This window comes from Folsomia candida, unplaced genomic scaffold (genome assembly GCF_002217175.1).
Source record: "Folsomia candida strain VU population unplaced genomic scaffold, ASM221717v1 Fcan01_Sc036, whole genome shotgun sequence".
Lineage (NCBI taxonomy): Eukaryota > Metazoa > Arthropoda > Collembola > Entomobryomorpha > Isotomidae > Folsomia > Folsomia candida.
This window is the reverse complement of record NW_019091228.1, coordinates 233,857-254,130: the sequence shown is the minus strand read 5'-3', so window position 1 is coordinate 254,130 and position 20,274 is coordinate 233,857. Positions and strand designations below refer to the sequence as shown.

Sequence of the window (20,274 nt, the reverse complement as noted above, 5' to 3'; positions counted from 1 at the left end):
ATTAGTTAGGATTACATATTTAAACCTCCTAAATGAGCAGATTGGTCTGTTTGTAACAGTTTATGTGCATATTTGATTTTAATGCATATTCTGTAAATTTGTTTTACCTGATGACAACTTCAGCACACTAATTTTTCGCAACAAGTCACAAAAATCGAAGTTAAAGCTGTAGGAGCATTCGTGTACTTTATTTTGTTAAATTTTCAATTATTTCCTTTCTTCGATCATGGTTGCACAGCTACAGCGTCTTTAATAACTAATGACACATATTCATTTAACAAGCCATCGCCACGTCAGCATTTATTGCAACGATGGGAAGGGAAATGTGCGGAGATTATGTGAAGTTCATCTGAATTTTTAATCAACAAATAAATGTCTAGCATTTAGATTTTAAAAAAGTACCATTTTGAAAATTTTGAAAGAAAAATTATTACAGGTATAAATCCCCACTTAGTTAAAAATCGAAAAAATATCTGTGGGTCCTACCCAGACTGATGGTGGGACGTTGGATAGTTTTATTTTGCAAAATAAATCCACCCCAAACAAATCGGCCAGCGAGGTTGGCCTCAATTCGATTGTTTAAATTTGACTATTAATTACCCAAGAGACCAAAGCAAAGAAGCGATGAATGGAACCATCAAATCGTTATTTTTATGACGTGTTATAGGAGAAATGGAGTGCTGGCGACATTTCATAAAAACAAGTACGTATTTATTTTTCAGAAGAATTTAGTTTTTGCTATGAGAAGAAATAAATAAATTCTAACTGTCATAAAAATGGTTACAAATAAAATATTCTTAGTGAAACAAATTAGTAAATTATTTACACACGCGTGTACAAATTTACTCTGATACAAATTAATTAAAGATTAGTAAATATGTATGATTTTTTTTCAGTTAGACTTATTGCAATCATCCCATGGTTGACGAAAAGTTTATTTACAACTTGTAGTTCATACGTGCTATTTACATAATTAATATTTTGAAGACCTAAATTGTAACATAATATTAAACAGAAATCTGGGCACATACATCTATATAAGAATTTGAAACTGCTTAAAGGTGATGAAATATTTTGTTAACGACAAATTTAGGTGGTCTATGCATTTCCTGTCTTGGTATTTCTCACTTGGTTATTTTCATTTTCGTGATTATCAACTTATTTCCCCCTTTCGTATGAATGTATCCATGCATACATACATGCTATCAGTTAGCCTGTTTCACTACTGTCTTACATACATGTTGTACGCATGCAATTAACAAAAATCATGCAAGTTCACCAACATCTAAATTCGTGAAAATATTTACAAAATTATTAAGCTAATTACATAGAAAACTTTTGCGGAGGACTTGTATTATTTATTGGTAAATAATAATGGTTTGTGTAGAGATAGGATGGTCATCATTTTTAGCACCGGTGTATTGTCGAGGGGTTGAAACAAATGTTCCCAGTACGAGCATTTCTCTAGTATGAAAAGTATTTCATTCACGAAATTATGTAAGTAAATTATATTATAGAAAATTTTGAGTCACCTTTTCTCCACTGGAACCAAAAATGAGGCCAAAAGATCAACCAATTCTTCAAGTTTGAGCAACTTTTTCGGCTTAACAATTAAAGCAAAGTCAGCGGGATCCATTAATGGGAACCGGATATGCTTCAAGGGTTTGGTAAGACATTTTTGAAGATTTTCAAGATCGTCAGGATCCAAAGATTGTCTGGCACATTCAGCCAAACCCCAGCTATATAAATATTGAAAGTTATTAGCAATTGATTAGATTAGTTGATTAATTCGTCATATTAATCCCAACCGATTAACTGCATCAAACACTTCCATCTCATCCTTGACCTGTAGTGAATCCTCCTGGATAATTTCAATCAAACAATCCAACCGAAGCTGAGTAAATTTCTCAGATTGCAAAACCTTGCTTGCGTTCCTGTCACAAATAAATAAATTGGTAAAATTATTTACATTTGCAAAGCGTGTTCATTAAATTAATTCCCAATCCTACTCGCAAATGAAGTTAAGCGTGTACTGGATAAAATCCCCATGAGCATATTCCATACCACTGGAAAACAATGATAGCACATTTTCCAAGGTCAACGTCCCTTTTAAAATGTTAACGCAGTAGTCCCTTAATCCATTGACTTCATATTCCGTTGCAAGTTGTAATAGGGGAAGCGCCGAGCCAATTTTGGCGTTGGATTTTCCAGTGTACAGAAACTAAATAAATAGGCAGAATTAGTTCAATAGTTAATAAATATTTGTTGTACAAATTGCATTTGCCAAGCTTACCATTAAGAACTTTTGGAATACGCGAGTGTCCACGTTTTCAATAATTAGCTCCTCCTTTGTTCCATTACTCATAATCCTGGAATTTAACACGGGTGAGCCGGCTTGGAGAAATATTTTGTGGACGGGGACCTTTCAGGAAAAGTTAGGAAACTTCTGGTTTCAAACTTGTTAAACAAGCCGATAGAAAATAAATAATAAAATTACCTTTGTTCCTGCTGGACGTAAATGGAGAACCAAATCGCTTTGAAAGCCTGTATAGAGCAAGTTTCGTAACCGATCTTCATGACGATATGTCCACTTCCACTTTGCAGACAGGCCTTGACAATCATTTAGAATGGCAGGATCATCCGCCATTTTTATGCCAGTACTACTCATATGGCTGGTAAGTACATAAAATTTGGATTAGATTGAGTACACCTAATTTTTTTCTTATTTTCAAGAAGTATTAAATTAATAAATAAAAATACCTTAGAAAATTCCCGAAATTAGAAATAGTACTGCAAATGGGATGCCTAACAAAATATCGAACTTAGTGACTTTGGAAGCCGATATTTATGTAGTGAGGAAGTATTTGTTTTTAATTTGACGAAGAGACCGTTATGATTAACTTAATTTAATTAACGGTCAACTGCTTGCTAAATCTACAGTGGTATTGAGATGAATGAATCGTAATGAATTTTTTACATAAGTAATATTTACATACGTATGTACATATGTATGTATGTATGATACATAATGTATCCCATGGATTAGGTAGCAGACCTGAATGTTCATGTGTACATATACAGATCATAATAAACATAATATTGGGCATCGACAGACATAGATGAAATTTCACTACGAGTATGAAAGTAAATCTATATATTCTGTCACCCAAGGAAATCTTGTCCGGCTAAGTGACAACCAGTGGGCAAAATCCTGAATACTTCACTTTTGTATTAAGTAGTTATATTTGTCGTGATTTATGTATGTATGTACATACTCGCATCCACATAAACATAATTACTAATCTAGTTATGTACATCTTCATATACAAATATTTATACTGTTTAAATGTAAGCGTTCAAATTTATAGTGAGCGTACATACATATACTTAGGAATCCTAAGTAGTTTGAAATATTGAAGAGTTGAAATATTCATATATCGACAAGGAAAAATCCCAACTTTTAAAGTAGCTACATACTATTTACTTTACTGATCCAATATATGCAAGTGATAATCTAGGTAGATCTAAACCACGAAAGAGATTGCATGATTGATGAAGCCTTCACATATTCATTAGGAAGTAGATATGTGCATATGTATATTTTCCTATGGCGTGACTTTGAGAAGCGCAGGCATCGGTTTCTGCTTGGACAACAAAATAATAAGAGTACCATCATAAATTATTCGTTGGTATCATACCAATGATATTTTACAGAAATCAGCATACCCGTGCTCAATAACATTAACAATATTAATCTCCTATTGATTTACTCAATAACTATGCTCGGCCATCATACATATGTATGTTCCTAGTGGTGTTCTAACACAAATATTCACAAATCTTACTTATACATTAAACTTAATACAAGACTTTCAAACCGATAACATAAAATTGGAACCTATACCCCCAAAACACCAATTGCCCCCGAACTAAAAATGTATCTTTTGAACACCCACATTACCAATTTACCCCAATACCTGAATATCTTCCAAAGCTGTGTCAAACACCTCATCAACTACCAAAGTATCCACATCCCAACCCTTAAATCCCCCGTGATTCTATCTCGTCATGAAGTCATTCAAACGCGGCCCAATTTCAAGCGAATGCTACCTTACTACTTTCTACGTGTCAATGGCTCCAGTCCATTAATTTATAAGAGCAAGAATTTCTTAACCGGACCCCAACTGGCGCGCGAGATAAAGACCAGGGAATTCGCACTAACCATTACCACCCAACAGAGGAAGTGGAATTGTTTGACCAGATTCTACATCTATCCTCCGAAAAATTGGCCGCAACCTGACATCACAGAGGAATATTTTACAATGGTAGGGGAGGAAAAACGGAGGAATATGGTTGATAAGATTCACTTCAATTGCTTTCCCCGCCTGGGTTATCATATTCTGATACCAGAACCTATAGATGATAGCGAGCTGGAGGCAACAATTGCAAGTTGGAGCTACCACTTTAACCGATTACTCAGAAGGAACGAAATGTTGGAAATGCTCGTAGCAAAAATGGGCGTCTACCACGAACAGAATAATTCCAGCGGTCTCGTTCAAATTCAAATAACTCAACTTCTCATTTGCTGCAGATATTGTGCCAGATTCTCTCCAACCTTTGTCGGGATCTTGAATAATGACCACCAGTCAATGCTAACACTCGGCAAAATACAACATCTGATCAGAACTGTCAACAGAAATGGATTTTCAGTTCCAATATATGTTTCAAAACCACGGGATGTAGCTTGGAAATATTATGATACCGAATCATAATATTTCAAAAGAACGCGGTTATTTCAAAGATCGAAGCAAAACATTTCTGCAACGCACCTTCTGTTAAACATCATCACGACAGGATTGAATCGAAGCGCAATAATTTTTCAGCCTGGACTCAGCCGTCACTGGCATTTGGACTCAATTTGGAATGAAAGTGGTCGAATAAATAAGGAAATAAGATCAAACTCCTTCTACGAGTACGATCCGGTGTTTCCAAACATCTTGACATATTCTCCGTATGGGTATAGTTTAATTACGGCAACAAACAGGTAAACAACTTAATGCATATAGAATTTTCAATTTTAATTAAACATGATCTAATATAATGTAAAGGTATACCTTTCTCTCTTGTGGAAAACATTCTCATGGCTGGGACTTGTTTAATTTCTTTAACGCTTTCGACATCACCATCAGGATCCTCATTTTCATCTCCAATATTTCCGTGGGATGCTTCGCAATGGTCATTGTTCAATGGGGAGAAAGTAATAAAATGGATGTCCACAATTTCAATATCAGTAATCACAAAATCAAATCCGATCCCTATATTTGGCATCATTTTCTCCAAATATTTGCCGGTTTCCGACTTGAACTGGAACAAGGCACGGAATCATTGTCACATCAACAGTTGAGAAAATATTGGAAAACGATCCTTCCCATGTTCCCCTTATTCTTGGTCACGATTGTTCTAACAAATTCTTTCAAGGGGGATAACGTCAAAAATATAATTGCCCCTGTGGCCGATGAACCATTCAAGAATTTCTATGATGTGTCTAACCATCAATTTGAACTTTACTCCAAACTAATTGATGTTAACATGGGGCATGGAGCGACCGGTCAAGGGCCAGAACTTGGCTTCATTATGCACGGTATCCTTGGACCATCGCAAACATATGTGTCTGAGATTGCTGAGCAACATTTTTATGATATTGCAAAGAGGATGTTGCATAATCGAGTCAAAATGTACAGGTTTGAAGCAAAAGAGGTTTTGCTAACTCTGGATATGAATGCCCCAAGATAGCCATACTTGGATGGACAGACGACCTTTCCTTAATACGGGAGGAATTTAATAATTTTTATGCGACAAAGCAGAGGAGAAATGACAAAAAGTAACTTTTGTATTAGGGCGGCAGTTCATATTTACGCAGTTGCAAGGTTGGAAAATATCGTTTATTGTGGATGACATGGTTCAGAGAAGGGTTCAAGATTTGCAACAGTTTGGCTTTCTCGAAACAATTTTGTGGTATCAGAATCAAAGTGACTGGCTAAGTCGGAGGGGCAAGATGAAATCCGAGGTGATCTTATGATTTAGATTTGGGAGGTTTGCAGTAAGAGTTATTTCTTATGGTTCAAATCTAAGGACATGGCACCTATTAAGCAATCAGAACGCAAGAGTGCTGTGGAAAATTATAACATGCGGGACGAACTTTTTCAAAATTAATAATAGATATTAAATAAAGACATCTTAGCTTCAGCCCGTCTTTAAGACGGGCTTTTATAGGCTAGAATATATATACTTCCTTCATGTACATACATTTATATACAACACGAGCTCAAAAATGCAATAACCACACGAACTTTCATGTTGTACTCAGCACTTATTCACAGGAAATTCTATTTTAGTCGATGTTTGCATGACTAAAATGTAGGTTTGAGGCTTTTGTATAACAATTGAACTTTATTATTTCTAGACAAACTAGTCCAGTATCTAACGAAATAATTCCTATTTTTATGCTGCGTGGACCACACATCGTATCCTAGTAACAAGTTTAACCATTTTCGGTGTAAAGATACATATATTATTTTCAGCCAAGAGATTTATACTTATACAGACATGAGTAAATACTTTTATTTGCTTATTATGATCACACAAATAACTAAATCTATGGCCGACTTCCCTTGCTTTCAAGAAGTTGTAACAGCAGAAAATGATCAAGGAGAAACCAACAGCGTAATTTTATTGTATCTTGCAAAGTATCCAACAGTATTTTGGAAGGAAAACTTTACAAAGGCCAAAGAAAAATATGATTTGGTAGTTATTGGGAAATTACATCGGAAAAGGTAAGAAACATTTTGAAAATTCGTACCGATAAAAAATGTTTTACATTATAAATATTTAGTGATCCGTGCAACATTTTCTACTACATAAATGTTGGATGGATTGAAACGCATTCCATTATCCAAATTTCAAGTGACGCTCTTAATCCAAGAATCTCAGTTTTCGTTTTACTCTACACAAATCTGGAATTGTGGCAAGAGACGCGAACCAAATTGACGAAGACCTTCCACGAAGACGAATAAGCTGATAACTTGCGAATCACTACAACTCTCACAATACCGTTAAAATTTCCTGCTTCAAAAAGGGGGTGGTTGAAAAGCACGTTAATGACTGTCGTTTCATATCTGTACTCATTGTAATTGCCGTCGATTGCCTCAATTTCAGCGGTATAACGATACTGCCTGCGTCAGATTTTGATGAGTTGTCTGAAACCAATCTGCTTTCCGGTCAAGCCAGATATGTCGCTTATGACTTAATGACGGATGATGATATTAATTTCATTTTTAAAATGAATGCGGATCTTGCTTACCACTCGGTAGAGAAAAACACATATTTTTATTGTGTCGACAATATCGCATGGTTTATGGAACAAAAGTGGGGTATATTTTTCGCACCTTTTCACCCTTTGGTTTGGTACACTATCCTTCTGTTCAGCTTGTTAATAAGCGTTTTCAATGTCTTTGTTAAGCAACATGAAATGCAACTTTATCGAATAATCAAAATATTTTTAGACAGCATCAATTATACATTTCTATTCAACGGATATTTATCCCATCATCTTAAAAATAATCGAGTACTCTTATCCTTCATTGCTCTAAACATAGTCATCCTCGTCAACGTTTATTTTGGAATTGTTACCAGCGATTTTTTAGTTATGCCTTCCGGTCAGAAATTTTTTGACTTGAAAAATCTCTATGTAAATGGTTTCCGGCATATGGTTAACACCCTTTATAAGCAAGTAGGTCAGATTATTACAAATGCTGAAGAAAGGTTTAACGCAAAGGACTGGACAAATTTCACTTCACCCTACAAGTCAGATAAAAATGGAAACCAATATTATGTTCTGGGTAATTTTACTTATCATTCTCCTTCGCAATATGAAGCAATGTGTAGATTGAAGGCTTTCGAAATGTTTGAGGTTCTTCAAGAAGTTCTTAATATAAAAGCAAACGAAAAGTTTTTTGACACAAATGATGGTTCAATTCGTTGTTTTTTGTTTCACCAAAAGGATAAACAAACAAAGCGTCTCCTTTTCGTAAGTTTTCACTTTTGGAAGAGTGAGTTACAACTGGTAGGGACGTACTTACAGCAGTCGGGGATTCATCGGTATTGGGAATTAGTAGAGAATTGGCAAAGACTTTACAACGAATTCCAAAAGGGGAACAAGGAAGGAGTTTCTTTTGGAAACAAGGAGTACTCTCCGATACCATTACAGTCCCATATACAGATGATATTTTATATCTTGATTTGTGGCCTCCTGGTTACAGGAATTGTATTATTGTATGAATTTGTAGTATATGACGATATGAGACAGGTAAAACGATTTGGAAAGAAAGTGATGAAAAAGGGGAGAGTTCTAACTATGCGAATGGTAAATGGGGTCTATTACTATTACAGGAAAATTAGAAATTTAATTAGGCATTCAAACTATCTCTTAAAGAAATGTAGCATAACTAAATGCAGGTTCTTGAGTTGCACAAGGCTGCCTGGTCATACAAAACCACTAGCGGTAGGAGCACGAAAACGTATTCCTCTCCGTAATCGGAGACAAGAAAACAATAAGAAAATTCAACAAAATTATGTTATTTGGTCGTAATGGGACAACATGAAGTAGGCTACAAATTTGGTAAGTATAAAGTCAAATGTTGGCGTGTTAGTCGGTACTGACTCCTTTCGAAGTAAATTTGGAATTATTTTGATCTGAAACTACCCTAAGGTGTGACTGAAACTGATTTGAGGACTGAGTTATAATTTTGTGTAATCGGTAGCTTTATGTACAACTGAAAAAATGTAATAATTAAATTGAGGATATACGATATACTCATACCATATACTCGTACTACCCAGCCTAGTCTACGTATGTACATATTGTATTTTTGCTTTACTTAAGGATTAATACAAATAATAGATACTATTTTCTTAATATCAAGCCATTTTTGAAAATTTTACTAGAATATTATCCATAATTGCCGATTCCTCATAGATTTTCATCCTATCACCAATTTCAAAAAGCACTACAAGAAATTCCTATGCTTCGTCAGTTTTAGTCGTTATAAGTATAAATATTATTTGTAACAAATTAGATCATTTCATCTACATTGTCAAGGCCATGGTATGCAAATATATACCAACGAACAGATAATCTAGCACATCATCCATATTGCACAGTCCATACTGTCCATACATTATGTACGATATATATATTCATTGATATCTCAAAGGTTAATGTCAGCAACAGATAACTTAGATATCACGTTAATCAGTAACATGCGGATTTTTAATAACTGTTGAGAAACCAATGCTTAAATCCGGGTAAACAACCAAATATGTATGATATGTAATATGTACCGATTTCGTAGATAAGCATCAGACATATATACGTACTTAGATACGTATTTGATATGTAAAACACACATATGTGCATATTCTGAAGCAATATATTTATTCACTCCACAGCTGCTAACCCATGTTTAATTGAAAATTATTCTACCTAATAAACACATTTGTATTCAGACTTGCTTAAACATACATCATATAAAGTATTTGTTGTAAGCTGGAAAAGCCTAAGGTTGGTCTAAAGGATTCTCAGTAATTAAAATAATTTTTTGTAATAGTTGAATATCATTTAACCTGATTTCAAGAATTTTCATAAAAGAGGGCGACCACTTTTAAAATCGAGAACTTCCTATTTGAATCAGTGGACGATGGCGAAACTAATCTTGGAAAAGGATCTTTCGGGCATGTGATAAAAGTCCGGCATAAGTTAGACCAACAAATCTACGCCATGAAGAAAATTTCGATCGCACTCCTAACAAATGATATGTTGGATGAAAACAATTTGCAAAAGTTGCTGGACGAATTACAACTCCAGAGCCAAATTAACAGCGAAAACGTCGTAAAATACATAACCAATTGGATGTAGGGCGACAACGTAAAGGAAAATAAGGTTGTTGATTTTCCAAGATTACTAGAGTTAGTAAAATGAGAGTAAAATGCTATTACAATGGTGCACCATTGTAACTTACAATTTGTAAGTACACTTCTTCCCAACTAATATGCAAAACTGCTTAATATTAGGCGATGAATCAACGGAGGACATGGGTGTTGATTTTGAAAACAAAGGCTAATTTTCTTTTTGGGTCAAGCTTTCGACAATGGAATTCTTATCATCGTCAAGATATAAAATTAATATTGCTTAATATTAAACTAGCCAAACTTCTAAATTTCCCATATTACTCGCTAGTCTATAACCAGCGAATTCACTTTTGGAATGGGTAAAAAAGTTTGTTGTGCCAATCGCAAATTTTTACACAACAATAAGAAAATCTAACAATCAATGTAAGATCAACGTAATTTTATTCTGAATAAATTAACCAATCATTCCATTACCAGACAAATACATGTAAAATTTAAATAATCCGTGCCGTAATTCTGGCACACATAAGGACAGTTGTCGACGCCGCATCGGAGACCTCGGACGTTACTGGGACCGTATTTCCGACTGGGATTGCCCCTGGAGTGATAGACCATTGCAGCGTGTACTGTACTCCCGGTTGGACGGCGGAGTTTGGCACGACGGCGTCAATAATTGGAATTGTGTTGCCCATGAAAACCACCGTCACCTTGAGGTGCAGGCCAGCTGAGGATGCCGCGGGAACGACGTCTGCTTCAACAGCGTATTCAACGCCTTGCCTCATTTCTGCCACGACACCTTCACAATCGCTAATTCGAACCTGCCGCACCTGACCTGCTCCACCTGCACAGAGAATACATATTAATCCGTTAGGGTAAATTTTGCAATTGCAAAAATTCTGACCAATACTTACCACATGCTTCATGATCGACAATGCCTGCCGAAACGGCAACAATGCAGAGAGCGAAAATAGCGAAACCCTTCATTTTGACTTTTTTATGATCCTTGGCGTTTAACTCGATTTCAAAAAGCAGACTGAATTCGGAACGCTTCCATCCTCCTCTTTTATACCGGGCTGACGCCCTTCATTGTTCTATCCATGTTACGTTAACGATATGTCCTAAATCCTTTAATTATACTTAAATTATTTTATTATCTGGATTTTGTTGCGCACACAGAGTTCCAAGTACGACCTGCGCTTTTGGTAAGCTTAGATAAATATTCGGGCATAAAAGATTAATTTATTATTGTGAATTTCGGTCCATAAGTATAGGAAGGTAATCTTCACAAAAACATGTTGATTGCACAAACCAGGACAATAAGTATGTATGTTAAATAAAGTAGGCTATGTCAAATGTTCATCTCTTAATCCTTGCATAGATAAAGAAGTATATAGATTGGAATGTAAAACGCTAATGGATTTATGACGGCTATTTACATATGTTGAATATGTACCTTATCTGTATGGCTTATTCAAACAGTTACATATATCGGATATGGGTAAATTGGAATGCGTGGACTTTAACATGCTTTAACTTTAACATGGACTTTAACATGGACTTTAACATGCCATCGTAAATTATATTATATATCGTAAATAATTTCTGACATGGGCAAAGATTAAGCTTTTTACAATTAGGTTGCAGGGTTGCAGAAACCTCCATAAATCTCATTGAGATATAATGAGAAATATGAGATATAGTGAGATTTGTAAGCCATGCACTAGCGTCATCTAGCGGACGGGGTAATGAACTACAAGTTTAACCCATTATTTCGATATTTCTCACTTAGTCCCAACTGAGATGATTGATATAAATCATTAAATCTCACTCAGCGATATATATCACTTGTAACCCTGGTTCTAACATAGCCGATTATCCTGATGATAACTTTCTGATAACTGGTTAACATTGGGATAATCATATTGTGACTGTAAAGGGAGTTTCTATGTATATTGTGACGGGCAAGATTGGCAATCGTGAATAAATTATTTTTGTGAAAAAACAGTCTTCGGTGAGATATTACGAGTCGCGAATAAAAAAATAAAACAAGAAGTTCTGTATTTTTTTAATTTTGCAGAGATCAAGCAACAAAGGAATAATTTAATACATTTAACAATTTTAGTATTCGAATTACTGATAAGTTGCCTCACCGTGGGCTATAAGTTTAAATATTTTTTATAGTAAAGTAGATCATTTCATCTTCATTGTAAAGGCCATGGTACGCAAATATCGTACCAACGAACAGATAATTTATCCCATAATATCTGTGTCCATACATTATGTATATGTATACGATACACATATTCATTGATATCTCAAAGGTTAATGTCAGCAACAGATAACTGAGATATAATGTTAAACAGTAACATGCGGCTTTTTAATAACTGTTGAGCAGTCAATGCTTAAACCCAGGTAAGCTCAAACAACCAAATATATGTGGAACCAGTTTCGCAGATAAGTAAATATCAGACATATGTATGTATGTACGTATGTATGTATGTATGTAGAACCGTATTTGATATGTATATGAATGTAAAACCCACAAACATATGTATTCTGAAGCACTATATTTATTCACTTCGCAGCTGCTAAATACCTGTTTAATTCAAAATTAAGTAACGAATACAATCAAAGTTGGAAAAGTTGGAAAAGCCTAAGGTTAGTCTAAAGGCTTCTCAGTAATTAAAGTAACTTTTTTTTCAATAGTTGAACATCATTTAATCTGATTTCCAGAATTTTCATAAAATATGGCGACCACTTTTAAAATCGAGAACTTCCTATTTGAATCTGTGGACGATGGCAATCTTGGAAAAGGATCTTTCGGGCATGTGATAAAAGTCCGGCATAAGCTAGACCAACAAATCTACGCCATGAAGAAGATCTCGATCACACTTCTCTTAGCAAATGCTATGTTAGATGAAAACAATTTACAAAAATTGCTCGACGAAGTACAACTCCAGAGCCAAATTAATAACGAAAATGTCGTCAAATACATAACAAGTTGGATGGAGGGCGATAATGTCAAGGAAAATAAAGTAGTTGATTTTCCCAAATTATTAGAGAATTCGTCCAATTGTGTACCAACGGACTTTTTGTACATTGTTTTGGAGCTTTGCGACACAGATTTGAGATCCTGGCTGAAGAAGAATCAGACGCTTGAAAAACGGCAAAATGAATGTGATTTAAACAACGCGCTTCAGCAACTCACGAACGGACTTAAGGTATGACATTTTTGCATGTATTGATTTAATAAAATTAATTTTCAAAAAAATGTCCTCCGAAGCCGTAGAAGAAGTAAATAGTATGAATTTTTCTTATATAAAGAATCAAGAATTTGACGTATGTACTTAAAACACAAAAATGACCGCCTACCTAGTTAAACTTAGGAGAATCCTTAATACCCGAATATTTTTAGCTTTGAAACTTTTAAATTTAAATCAACATATATCTAATTTTATATATTAATTAAATTTAAAATTTTAACTAACAATTTTAACTTTTCCAGGCATTGCACGATTTGAACATAATCCACAGAGATATAAAGCCGGAAAATATCTTGATAAAAAATCAAACATGGAAAATTGGTGATCTTGGTCTTTCCAGACAAATTAACCCCACAGATATTGCAACCTCCGTGCTTCGAGGAAACTTGGCTTACAGGGCGATCGAACTTCAATCGTGTGAACTTGTTGTTCCTTCAAAATCCGCAGATGTTTTTAGTTTAGGCCTAATTTTTGTTGAAATTCTTCAACCCTTTACCACAGATTCGGCAAAATATAAAGCATTTTTTCATATTACAGAAGATGATAAACCAAACAACGCTATTAATAAGCTACTTAAAGATAGCTTTCCAATAGAAGGAGAAGTTATTAAGAAAATGTTAGTGAGGGATCCAAATAAAAGAGCGAACATTGCTCAGGTCCTCGATTGCTTTAAAATGCAAAAGAACCCACAGCAAATTAAAGTGAAATCTAAACCAAAAGATAACACAAAAATTCAGCCTATTAAAACCAAACTTCCACCAAATCCGTACAATCGTCCAATTCATTACAAGATAGTCCCACCAGTTACGACATTCTCCGGAAGAAAAGGGGAGCTGCACGAAATTTCTAACGGATTCAGGAAGCAAGATCAAAATTTAATCAGGAACATTTTCGTTATCCAGGGCCTTGGAGGGGTCGGAAAAACAAATTTGGCCAGAAAGTTTGCACAACTGTTTAGCGAACAGTGTGGCGGGGACGTGATTTGGATCGGGGCAGAAAACTCAACCGCTTTGACAAACAGTTTTAGCAATTTCTTTGAAAAAAAGTTGAAGCTCTCGTGGGATTCAGAAAGAAAAGATGAGTCGTTAAAGAAATTTTACGAGATATTTAAAGAGGTCTGCAAAAAATTACAGTAAACTAAATATTATATAAAGAAAATTATTAAGAGTTCTTATATATTGTTTAAAGGATACGGGCCGTCCACCTAAACCAGGACAAGAACAAAACAAAAATTCCATCATCTTGAAACTATGTGAATTTCCAACTCTTATAATTTTCGACAACGCGGAAACATTCAAATCCACAAAGTCATTCGAAATACGGGATTGCCTTCCCCACTTCCACGAGTTTTATGGTTGCAGCGGCACATTTAAAATTCCATATTTCTTGATCACCACCAGAAAAAAGGACTTGATCGCGCATTCAAGGATATTAAATTTAAAGCCTTTGAGAACCGTAGAAGCTGTAGAATTCGTTCAGAAAACATTACTCGAAACTGATCCAGACGAAGCCAAATTGCTTTGTGAAGCTTTACAAAATTTTCCCCTTGCTTTGCAACAGGCGGTTGCGTATATTAAAGAAATGGAAGGATTTAACTACAAGATTCGAGATTATGTCAGAGACTTCGAAAAGAAAAGGGAAATAGCGAAGAAATTGCTGCAATATGAATTTACTGAAAATTCTGATGACGACTATGAACTTACTACGTACACAGTGTGGAACATTACTTTGGAGAAAATTAAACAGGTTAGAAATAACCTAGTTGACATTCCTCAGATAAAAAAACTTCACCAATTGGTTACGGTCCATTAAAAATATACAAAAAGTATTTATTACAAGAATTTTATTCAATTTGGGTGACGAGATATTTTATTTCATTTTTCAGCTCGACCAAACATCAATTGACGTCTTAAGCATTTTATCCTATCTCCCAGCCGATAACGTTACCTGCGAATTTCTCAAGGATTATTTAAACTTCTGTGGGAAATTTGAAGATGCCTCCGCGCTAAATTCAATTCTCCTCTTACCCAGCAAATATTCAATGTATACCTTATCAAAAAACACAATCAGCGTCCACCGCCTTGTTCAAAAAGTTACTAGGTTAACCTTAACTGAAACTGGACAAGATGAAATTTTACTTTCAAATCTTATGAAATTCATCCGGGACTCTATTTTGGAAAAAGGCGAGTTAGAATACTATTTAGAACTTGACGACAATTTTGGGATTAGTTTTTCTACCCATCCATGCGATAATTATTTTGATCACATAAATTCAATTTGGGAATACGCCATGGAGAAGCCAAACCTTCTCAAGGAATTTTACCCGTTCGTCTTCAAACTTCGAAAAAAGTTATCACGGCCTCCAAAAACAGATGAGAAACACACACTTTCCAACACTCTGTTCAAGATTCAGAAAACATTCGCTAACCCAGAACCCGAAACTTGTGCTCAGGCTATGAAAACCTTTTACTCCAATATGAACGTATACACGGCCTTTTGGCATGATGAGAATATTCGACTTTGGGAATTACTCGATATGCACTGGTTATCTTCCTTCTACCCACTGAGTGATATCACTCTTAAATTTAAAGAAGACAATTTACAATTTCTAACGAATCAAAAAAAGCATGATGTCGCCTTACCACTGTACAAGTTGGAATATGAAAGCAGATGTCAAACCTTTGGGAAGGAATCGGAACAAGCATTCCGAATTTTGAAAGGGTTTGCAAAAGCTCAAGGGGAAACAGATATTGATAATGGGTTTCAGCTTTATATGGAGGTTATAGATCAGGCAAAGGTTAAGGGGGACGTAATTTTAATTAAGGGTTGTCAAGAGGATTTGATTCATTTTATACGAAGTGGCGTAGAACTAAATCACGAAGGTAGGAAATCCGGTGGAGATAAGTATTTCCATGTTACTAGAGAAATTTGTCGAGAGGTTTATGAAAACGATAAGAAAGCGATGGAAATTGGCTCATGTGAAATGCAGTCTGGATTACACCTAATTTGGTTTTGGGAACGGGAAGAAAACAAATTAATTAGGTGTGAGAACATTGTCAGAGTTTGTCAGGAAATGATAGGTTTGTACAAAAAGTTTGGGATTGCAGGATTCGATTTTTTAGAAAATAAGGCGCAAGAAGAAGTAATTCTCCTAGCCCAGGAACATATTAAAGCCTTATTTAAATCAGCAGCTCCGATAGAAGAGAGTAAAAAAGCTAAACAAATTGTGAACACATTACTGCAAACCTATGATTACAAATAAATTTTATTGTACATAACTTATGTTACGGCGCGGCTCACAGAGTCACTTATCAAACTTATCTTTGGGGTGGTAAATCCCGTGACTTCCGCGTCGTAGAGTTAATAGAACTTATGACTTGATGATTGATGCAGAAATGCTCTCCTTTTCACGTTGCACTACTATTTGTAGAAATAAGGCCAAAAAAGTCCCAGAATCAGTTCACTTCAACTAAATTACTGGTTTTATTATGACACACTATATACTACAATGCAACAATGAAATAACTTAACTGATCAATTAACTAAAAACCTATCAGTACAGCTTTGCGGAGCCCGACCCAGGGGTATTATATAACAGTTGTCAAATTCTGTGAATTGACTTCATAGTTTGTGTTCACTTTGGAACCACCACACCGAATTTCAACGCGATTGCGCGATTTTTAAAAATCGGCATCGATAACCCCCCAGGGTATCTCTAAATGAAATTTTTTTTCAATTTCACTTTGTATTCGTCAGTTAGAAGTTATTAGCAACCACCATGCCAAATTTGAGCTCGATTGCACGATTTTAAAAAATCGGTATGGGTCATCCTATAGGGTCTGCCAGGAGAATTTTTGTTCAACTTAACATTCATATTCTATCATTAGAACCCATTAATAACTTCTGTACCAAATTTCAGCTTGATTAGATGATTTTGAAAAATCGGTATGGATGACGCGATAGGTTCCCCCCAAATGAAAATTTTTCCAATTTGACTTTATATTCTTCTATTAAGACCCATTAGCTACCCCCATACCAAATTTCAGCTTCCTACGATTATTTTGAATATTTGGACCCTTGACCCATACCGACCGAAATGACCCCCACCACAGTATATGCGCCATGTTCGACCACTATTCTCCTCGATTACAGCCTCCTGATATACATTCTAGAAAACTAGTTATTATTAATAGGGAAATCCGTTTTCTAAGTTCTACTATAAAAACAAAAATTGTCGTACAAATTAAACCGCCCGTCACGATAAATAATGTTAGGAACGCGCCTTCTAAAGTTGCTATTTTCAAAAGTTTAACACTTTTAGATTGCTCCATGACAGGTGTGCGACTGACATTTATCTGATAGGGTTTCCATTTTTCTGCGAAGGTTAAAATTCCTGCTTCATTAATGCTCTTACAGCCCTTAACGACCACAGATTTCCTGGGGTACAGGAATGACCACCCAGTTGAGAAAGTGTTGATTTGTTCGGTGCTCTTGAAGAACTTTGTTCGTGGGTATCTTCCTACTAGAAAATCATATTCAGTTTGAAGCTCCGAAGTTTTCGCAAGAAATACGGTCCTTCCACACTGCACGACTTCCTGTTCAATACTTCCACGTAACTCTGTGTAAGTAGCGTTATAAGACCTTCGATAGCTGAATCCTCTTGGGTGATAAGAATGATTTGCATTGTAGAGGTTCAAAGGTGCTATTGTTTTTACATGTACATACGGCGTTTGAGATATGACTACTATTAGCTTTAGCAAATAGTATAAAAATTCGGGCATACGAGGATTTCCAGCGAAACCTGAGAGTAATTTGTAACATCTATTGTCCACCTTGGTATGATCTATGTCATATGCCAGACTTTCCCATTTCGCAAAAGTAAAAACATCAGTAACCTCCTTGTGAAATTTATTAAGCGCATTTAGCCTCAACATATGCTTAGCATAACCTTTAGTTTTCTTTAGGTCTGAAGTATTAGTTTTTCCGTGTCTCATTTTGAATTTCACAAGATCCTCAAACAGATTTTGGCATCGCAAATGGAAAAATATTTCCGGATGGAACATTTTGCGCGGAGCGTTTAATTCTGAGATCATTAATCCATTATAAACGTTTGTCAATATTACTGACATCAAGCACCACGTTCCAAGCGAGAGACGAAAATAGTCGCATTTTACAATCTTACTAGGTATGAAGCCTGTCTCCTCGAAGAGTGTAGCCAAAATAAATAACCAAATGGAGAAGTATTGCTCTTCCTTTCGGTAATGAAGAACAATGGCTGTCACGGTTATAATTGTAGTAATTGACAACCCCAACACGACCCATAGTTCCGTTTGGAAAGGGGTGATATATAAATTAAACGAAATATACGGTTCGGTATAGCAGGTCAAGAATTGAAATCCCTCATTTTCCGTTATTATTATATCCCACTCCAGCTCCGCCATGAAATTCGATTCGGTTAGCGAAGCTGATCCCCATCTTTGTAATTCATGTTCGTGCCGCGTAATATCAAATTCTGCAAAAGATACGTTTCTCATAGATACTATATCTAAAATCAATTTCTGTGCTGAGACTCGTCTCGTCCAAGGCAGTAATTTGGTAGAGGCCATATTTACCTCATTTTCCACATTAAAATGCCACTCTTCCCACTCCACTCCTAGATTTTCTACCAATTTTAGAAAATTACTTTCCTGTAAGAACATTTCTGAAATGCAGCCAAACCATTTTGATGGGTTTAATATTAGCTTTGGTAAACATAACGCAAACCGTTGACCTGGAGATGCTAAAATGATAAAAATATAATAAAACGGTGTACGGTCTATATGCGAGTTATGTCTGTATAGATTCTCCGGTTTCTTTTTCAGGTGCTCCTGATCGCTTAATACCAAACTAATTACCATGGAGTTCGACACAAAGATTTTCCTCAAAGGCATATTGATCTTTGTGTAATAGAGATACTCGAGTATTAAGTACCGTATCATTCTCATATAAAAGTGGGTCTTACGTCTTTGGTTGTCTATATTGTATCGCGGTGAATATAAAATGAAACTTAATCGACACGGAGAAATACGAGAACTAAATATGTCGAAAGCACGCATGTCGTATGTACGTAGTTCATATTGACCATCATAAGAAATATCATACTTCGGGGCGAAGGTAATTGTGAGCACCACGTTTACCTCATTAAAGGATAATTGACTATGGTAATCTGTCGAGTGAGTTATATGAATGTCACAATCGCTTAGATATTTAAGTAAATCCTTTAGGTTAGATACTGCCGTATGTATTTCGGAACATGTGCATGTTACTAAATTAATGCCTAAAACCAAATAAAAAGTTTTAACACCCTGGTATGCATTGTTATTTTAAACTACATAGCTTACTATATTGACTGTGGCAAGTAAGTACTTAAAAGTACACTTAAAAGAATTCACAATAATCATTACGCTTTGGAATCTATGTGTATATAATTCTAGCGTGCTTTGTAATAAAATTAATATTGTTTGGTATTCTTTTGCCAACGAAGTTGTACACCGCTCAATATTGAATTTCGACTAGCTAGTATTAAATATTAACCGAGATTATTACTGTCGCGGAGTGTATATGTATGTATGGCCCTACCAGATTTTGTCCAATGTATACATATGTACATATCTAAATAGAACCGACAACAGCTCATTTTACAGATTGAAAGATTGAGATTATTTTTACAGTTATGTTCGCCCCATCAAACTGTGAAAGATTTTTTAACGTTTTAATTAATTTTTACTTGTTAGCTTACATAATTTAAACCATTACTAAATTTGAAACTACACAAAAGTATTGGGCTTGTATGTCTAGTATAAGTTTTGACTTAACAAGAATTCTGGAAATGTAGCGACATAGCTTTTTAATGCCATAGATGTTTCTCGATTCCTTGCCCTATTTCGAGTGGTATATCTTTTAAGGCCAGTAGCCTGTTTTCGCCCGTGTTAGGTACCTACATATCTTCACTAACTTGCTTAGAATCATGCCGAGGTGTTGGCTGTGTTTCGCTTATCCAGGAAAA

At 35.3% G+C, this 20,274-nt stretch overlaps 3 protein-coding genes and 2 long non-coding RNA genes across 5 annotated transcripts; 2 read left to right on the top strand and 3 right to left on the bottom strand.

The window, feature by feature from the left end:
- Positions 1–919: 919 nt before the first annotated feature.
- LOC118439451 lies at positions 920–1,728 on the bottom strand. Its single transcript, XR_004837432.1, has 2 exons — positions 1,533–1,728; positions 920–1,464 (listed from the first exon to the last, which is right to left on the bottom strand). It is a non-coding gene; the product is annotated as an uncharacterized LOC118439451 (long non-coding RNA).
- A 64-nt stretch (positions 1,729–1,792) lies between these two features.
- On the bottom strand, positions 1,793–2,647 carry LOC118439429 (kelch-like protein 20). Its single transcript, XM_035860729.1, has 4 exons — positions 2,498–2,647; positions 2,294–2,422; positions 2,010–2,221; positions 1,793–1,934 (listed from the first exon to the last, which is right to left on the bottom strand). Exons 1-4 carry the CDS (start codon positions 2,645–2,647, stop codon positions 1,793–1,795), a joined length of 633 nt encoding a protein of 210 aa, XP_035716622.1.
- Positions 2,648–9,519: 6,872 nt separating this feature from the next.
- Positions 9,520–10,340, top strand: LOC110860954. Its single transcript, XR_002549008.2, has 3 exons — positions 9,520–9,619; positions 9,693–9,997; positions 10,129–10,340. It is a non-coding gene; the product is annotated as an uncharacterized LOC110860954 (long non-coding RNA).
- Positions 10,341–10,390: 50 nt separating this feature from the next.
- On the bottom strand, positions 10,391–11,037 carry LOC110860953. Its single transcript, XM_022110075.2, has 2 exons — positions 10,878–11,037; positions 10,391–10,807 (listed from the first exon to the last, which is right to left on the bottom strand). The coding sequence occupies exons 1-2, from the start codon at positions 10,948–10,950 to the stop codon at positions 10,461–10,463; spliced, it is 420 nt and encodes a 139-aa protein (XP_021965767.1). The 5' UTR covers positions 10,951–11,037; the 3' UTR covers positions 10,391–10,460.
- Positions 11,038–11,954: 917 nt separating this feature from the next.
- Positions 11,955–16,511, top strand: LOC118439470. The gene is made up of 5 exons (XM_035860794.1): positions 11,955–12,624; positions 12,700–13,187; positions 13,472–14,344; positions 14,418–14,975; positions 15,115–16,511. Exons 2-5 carry the CDS (start codon positions 12,714–12,716, stop codon positions 16,489–16,491), a joined length of 3,282 nt encoding a protein of 1,093 aa, XP_035716687.1. The 5' UTR covers positions 11,955–12,624; positions 12,700–12,713; the 3' UTR covers positions 16,492–16,511.
- Positions 16,512–20,274: the final 3,763 nt, after the last annotated feature.